This window comes from Bufo gargarizans, chromosome 4 (genome assembly GCF_014858855.1).
Source record: "Bufo gargarizans isolate SCDJY-AF-19 chromosome 4, ASM1485885v1, whole genome shotgun sequence".
Lineage (NCBI taxonomy): Eukaryota > Metazoa > Chordata > Amphibia > Anura > Bufonidae > Bufo > Bufo gargarizans.
In genome coordinates, this window is record NC_058083.1 from 383,718,007 (window position 1) to 383,724,306 (window position 6,300).

Here is a 6,300-nt window from a genome sequence, read left to right on the forward strand (position 1 = left end):
TGAGGGAGGGGTGGGGAGGAAAAAGGGAAAGGGGAGGAAAAAGGGAAGGGGGGGGAGGGAAAGGGGAAAGGGGGGAGGGGGAAGGGAAAGGGGAAGGGAAAGGGGAAGGGGGGAGGGAAAGGGGGGGGAAGAAAGAAAGACACAGAGACAGACAGACACAGAGACAGACACTCACAGAGACAGACACAGAGACAGACACTCACAGAGACAGACACAGAGACAGTCAGACAGACACAGAGACACAGACAGACAGACACAGAGACACAGACAGACAGACACAGACAGACAGACAGACACAGACAGACAGACACAGAGACACAGACAGACAGACACAGAGACACAGACAGACAGAACAAAATCTATAAAATTAAAAACACTGCTCAGCATTTGGGAACATGTAGATTTTTCTGTAAGAACACCAATTGATCTACATGGTCTGGTTTGAGGGCGCTTCGTTTTGCAGTTACCACATCTCCTGCAGTGGAGAAAACCCGCTCTGCAGACACGCTTGTACCTGGGATACACAAGTATTGCTTTGACAGCCGAGAAAGGAGGGGAAATATGACCTCATGCTCACGCCACCAGTTCAAAGGGTCCTCAGTGAGAGGCAGAGGTGGGGCTTTACAATAGTTTTCCATTTCCTCTTCAGCCTTGGCATAGGGGTTTTTTTTGGGTTCTATTGTACCTTCAGTGTCAGTGAAAGACTGTCCCAGCAAACTCACGAGCAGCGATCTGGCCTTTTTGGGAGGAGATGGTGGAGAATGGTTGTCTTCGATGGGTGAACTGTCCTCTTCTTCCAGAGTTTGTTTTCTTCTAGGCACTTGATGATCCTCTTGTGTCCTCTCACTCTCATCTGATGTAATCTGTGTTTGAACAAAAAAGAAACGGGAAAAAAACAATAAGTAAAAACACAAATGTCAATGCCTTTGATTCTGATGGGGTGATGAAAAAGCACAGCAAACGGACAGTACAGTTCCCGCACCGCATCAGATTCAGAAGCGTGGTAGTGCTACTGTCGTTTCAAGAAGAAACATGATGGAATTCTTCAAATTAATTTAATTACCTCCAAGGATGCAGCTTCCTCAGTGACTCCTTTAAATATCTCCAATCTTTCTTCATCTGTGAGGATGAAAGGCAGTCCCTTAAAGCGAGGATCCAGTGCAGAGGCTGTATGAAGGATCTTCTTCTTGGCCTCACTGCTGTACCTCTTCTGGAGATCTGTTCTAATAGAATTCTTGATCTCATGGATCATGGGTGTGTCTCCCATCGTGTCTGTCATGCTCTGGAGAAGTTGTGCATTTATAGGGGCAATGAGAGAAACTGTTGGATTGCGCTCTTCTGACATCAGCATGGTTGCATCCTTCATTGGCTTTAATGCACTCACGGCGTCCTCTGCATTTGACACATCTGTTTCGTTTAGAGTGCAGAGATCGGACTCTCCTCTTCTGACTTCTGGAGACAGCAAGGTGGCACAGACTGCAGGTTGTTGTTCCAAGAACCTCTCGACCATGTCGTATGCACTGTTCCATCTTGTTGCCACATCAGTTATTAGCTTATGATTCTTCAGGCCAAGACATTTCTGTTTCTCTTTTAGACAGTGGCTTGCTCTAGTGCTGCGGTGAAAGAATGTGGATATCCGACGTACTCTGCCAAGAAGCCTAGAGAGAGTGGCCACTTTCAACGCTCGCTGGGATGCAAGATTCAGTGTATGGGCGAAGCATTTCACATGGGGGAATTTTCCAACTTGAGCTGCAACTATCATGTTTGACGCGTTGTCGGTCACAAGCACTACAGATTTATCGGACAGCTGCCATTCTTCCACAACATGAGAAAGTAGCTCTGCCAGATGAGCACCCGTGTGAGACTCATAAATGGCTCTCGTTTGCAGTACATGCGACAAAATCTGCCAGTCCTTACTAACGTAATGTGCTGTTATTGTAACATAAGACTCTGTCGTGACTGAAGTCCAGGAATCACACGTTATTGCGACTCGACTTGCTTGGCTCATTGATGCAATTATCTTAGCTTTGGTTTCGTGGTAGAGTGCAGGTATGACGTTTTCTGTAAAGTGACTTCGTGACGGGATCTTGTAACGCGGCTCTATCGTCTTCAAAAGGTAGCGAAACCCACTGTTTTCCACAACAGAGTAAGGGCGCAGGTCCTTCGCTATGAAAGCTGCCACAGCTTTTGTTATTCTCTTTACCTTTTCAGAGTTGGGCGGCAAAGTTGACTGTAACATTGCATCAATTCTTGGCTGATCTGGGTTCATTTCCTTGGTGGTGGTGGTGGTGGTGGTGGTAGGTTTTAGCATTTCTGGGTGAAAACGGCTGACGTGGTTTCTCAGATTAGTAGTATTCCCTAGATATTTAATTTTTGTGTGACAGATTTTACACACAGCGTATGACTTGTCCAATTCGTGCTTCCTACTTTTTTCATAAAAGCCAAAATGTTCCCAGATGTTTGCTTTTAAAAAGCTAGGTGCATTTTTTATCTCTCGTTCCTTTTGTTCTACTTCTGCCATTTTTATTTACTAGCAAATGCAATGCATGCCAGCCTCTATGTGAATTTGTGAGTAGGGATGACACAAGTCTTGAATTTGAGTAGATCAACAGAAAAAGTAACACTGCTGGCTGCTGGTGGTGGAGCGATTCTCCTCCTGCCTGTGGTGGACTGGACTGAGCCTGAGGAGTGAGGAAAAACGGACAGGTGAGGTGACACAATTTTTTTTTTTAGGTACGGTAATAACAGGCAGTGACCAGCTGCAGTCTCTGTGAGTGGTGTATCTGTGTGATGGTCACCTACCTGTCACAACAAGGTGGCAGAGTCTGGCTGGCACGTGGCACCTGCGCAGGGGCGTAGCTAGAAATGACTGGGCCCCATAGCAAAAAAAATTTATGGGCCCCCCGGTGGTGACCTCTATGAACCTTGTAAAGAAACCAAGACAATGGGGACACGGGACATAGCTTTCTGTAGCAGTTACATCTGACTCCGGTCCCCGAGGGGCCCAAAGGCACCAGCATTATAAATGGCACATGCTGATGCCGCCATGTGCCATTTATAATGCTGGTGCCTTTGGGCCCCTCGGGGACCGGAGTCAGATGTAACTGCGACAGAAAGCTATGTCCCGTGTCCCCATTGTCTTGGTTTCTTTACAAGGTTCATAGAGGTCACCACCGGGGGGGCCCATAAATTTTTTTTGCTATGGGGCCCAGTCATTTCTAGCTGGTAGGCGGCGGTAGAGAGTTTACATTGGTGCTCGAGGCTGTGCTTAATGCTACTTTCACACTTGCGTCAGAGGATTCCGGCAATCTGGACGCAAACGGATGCATTTGTCAGACGGATCCGTCTGACAAATGCATTGAAATACCGGATCTGTCTCTCCGGTGTCATCTGGAAAAACGGATCCGGTGTTTATTTTTTTCACAGATTTAAAGGTCTGCGCAGATTGGAAGAACGGATCCGTCAATGCAGCAATTTTAATGCCGGATCTGGCACTAATACATTTCAATATAAGTTTAAAGCTGGATCCGGCAAGTGTTCAGGATTTTTGGCAGGAGAGAAAACTGTAGCATGCTGCGCCGGTATTCTCTCCGGTCAAAAAACGTAAGAGGGACTGAACTGATGCCTCCTGAACGGATTGCTCTCCATTCAGAATGCATTAGGATAAAACTGGTCAGTTCTTTTCCGGTATTGAGCTCCTAGGACGGAACTCTATGCCGGAAAAGAAAAACGCAAGTGTGAAAGAACCTGAGAGACCATCAGTATGTTAGTCCTGGAGGTTTCAGGTTGATAGATCGTGTGTATGCTACATTGTATCCACAATAACCATCCTCTTAGGGACTGAGTCTGATACACGTGTGAACTGTGAAGGGGCTCTGATGGTGCAGGATCAGTAACTGTCAGTAAATCTGACACCCCAGCAGTTTCAGATCCCTGCCCTTAGCTGAGAGTTGTCAGTGTGGAATCGGATCACCTCCTGCTGGGAGCAATCTCCTGAAGTGTGAGATAAATGTAGACATTCCCAGACTGGCCACTAGGGGCCGCTGTTTGACCGCCTTTCATAGACCCGGAACCTAAAGTTCCGTCCACTGTAGACGGAGGGGAAGAATAAGAGAGACACAACCGAAAAAAATAAAGAAGAAACATGGCGCGGGCGGCAAAGGTATGAGAAGAAGCGGCAATATGAGCTGTAGTGTGTAGGTGGCAGGCGGTAGGTGTATATGCTGTGTAGGTGGCAGGCGCTTTGGAGGTAGATCATATTACATACTCATAGGTGACAAAACTCACCTCGCCGCCAGCCACCGCACGTCCGCACTGCCGCCTGCTTCTGAGTGTCTGACTGGGAGCAGGAGATGCGCGGAAAGCCGGAAACCACGCCTCCGGCTCCTCCTCACTCAGTCAGACCTGGCTCTGAGGCTCACTCAATGTTGTGGCCACCCCCTCTGACACGTCAGCGGGAGGCGGGAGGCGGGAAAGAAGGCGCCCAAAAACTTTTTTCCGACTCGGCTGCACGGCGGACGCGACGCTGACGTCATCAACATGCATCGATTATTTAAAGCAACCGCATCGATGCAGAATCGCCGGGGGTCGAATCGCGATGCATCGCTGCATCGATTATATTCGACAGCCCTACTAAATACTAGGCCTCAAATTTATATCCAGCTAAATCTGTCGTTACTGCTGTACTGTTGTGGCTGGGCAAGTTATTTAGTGTCCGTCAAAGCACAGTTTTTGTTCTGGGTTGAAATACAATTCCCAATTTAGCAATTTCCTAATTTAGTGGTTTCTGCTGTATCAGAGCTATTTGAAATCTATCCCTAAAAGGGTATATAATATTCAAGGTGCACATAGGGTCATTCAGAATAACTTCACACACACGCTACTGTGCATTTCCAAGTCTAATTCTGTCAGTAAATTTATACCTGTCACCCAGCACCTAAATACTAGGCCTCAAATTTTTATCCAGCTAAATCTGTCGTTACTGCTGTACTGTTGTGGCTGGGCAAGTTATTTAGTGTCCGTCAAAGCACATTTTTTGTTCTGGGTTGAAATACAATTCCCAATTTAGCAATTTCCTAATTTAGTGGTTTCTGCTGTATCAGAGCTTTTTGAAATCTATCCCTAAAAGGGTATATAATATTCAAGGTGCACATAGGGTTGCACACATACATTCTGAATAACTTCACACACACGCTACTTTGCATTTCCAAGTCTAATTCTGTCAGTAAACCCATACCTGTCACCCAGCGCCTAAATACTAGGCCTCAAATTTATATTCAGCTGAATTTTAATACAATACATTGGGCCAAATAATATTTTTGTTGTTGTGGTGAACGATAACAATGAGGAAAACATCTAGTAAGGGACGTGGACGTGGACATGGTCGTGGTGGTGGTGTTAGTGGACCCTCTGGTGCTGGGAGAGGACGTGGCCGTTCTGCCACATCCACACGTCCTAGTGTACCAACTACCTCAGGTCCCAGTAGCCGCCAGAATTTACAGCGATATTGGCTGTAATACAGCATGTAGTCGCTCATGGCACACATGAGCGACTACATGCTGCAGTGCCTGCGCAATGACAGCAGAGTTGCCCACATTTTAACGTGTGCAGACTACTGGGTTGCCACCCTGCTGGATCCACGCTACAAAGACAATGTGCCCACCTTACTTCCTGCACTGGAGCGTAATAGGAAGATGCGCGAGTACAAGCGCACGTTGGTAGACGTGCTACTTAGAGCATTCCCAAATGTCACAGGGGAACAAGTTGAAGCCCAAGGCCAAGGCAGAGGAGGAGCAAGAGGTCGCCAAGGCAGCTGTGTCACGGCCAGTTCCTCTGAGGGCAGAGTTAGCATGGCAGAGATGTGGAAAAGTTTTGTCAACACGCCACAGCTAACTGCACCACCACCTGATACGCAACGTGTTAGCAGGAGGCAACATTTCACTAACATGGTGGAACAGTACGTGTGCACACCCCTCCACGTACTGATGGTTCGGCCCCATTCAACTTCTGGGTCTCTAAATTGTCCACGTGGCCAGAGCTAGCCTTTTATGCCTTGGAGGTGCTGGCCTGCCCGGCGGCCAGCGTTTTGTCTGAACGTGTATTCAGCACGGCAGGGGGTGTCATTACAGACAAACGCAGCCGCCTGTCTACAGCCAATGTGGACAAGCTGACGTTCATAAAAATGAACCAGGCATGGATCCCACAGGACCTGTCCGTCCCTTGTCCAGATTAGACATTAACTACCTCCCCTTAACCATATATTATTGTACTCCAGGGCACTTCCTCATTCAATCCTATTTT

The 6,300-nt window shown here is 47.4% G+C and overlaps 1 protein-coding gene across 1 annotated transcript; it reads right to left on the reverse strand.

Annotated features, from left to right (window-relative positions):
* Nucleotides 1-380: 380 nt before the first annotated feature.
* LOC122935452 (E3 SUMO-protein ligase ZBED1-like) lies at nt 381-2,556 on the reverse strand. Its single transcript, XM_044291218.1, has 2 exons — nt 1,064-2,556; nt 381-863 (listed from the first exon to the last, which is right to left on the reverse strand). The coding sequence occupies exons 1-2, from the start codon at nt 2,519-2,521 to the stop codon at nt 381-383; spliced, it is 1,941 nt and encodes a 646-aa protein (XP_044147153.1). The 5' UTR covers nt 2,522-2,556.
* Between the last annotated feature and the right edge of the window lie 3,744 nt (nt 2,557-6,300).

Coding starts and splice junctions, on each gene's coding strand:
- LOC122935452 (XM_044291218.1), bottom strand. CDS start 2,521: ATGGCAGAAGTAGAACAAAAGGAACGAGAGATAAAAAATGCACCTAGC. Junction 864..1,063: donor AGGAAGCTGCATCCTTGGAG/GTAATTAAATTA, acceptor GTTCAAACACAG/ATTACATCAGATGAGAGTGA.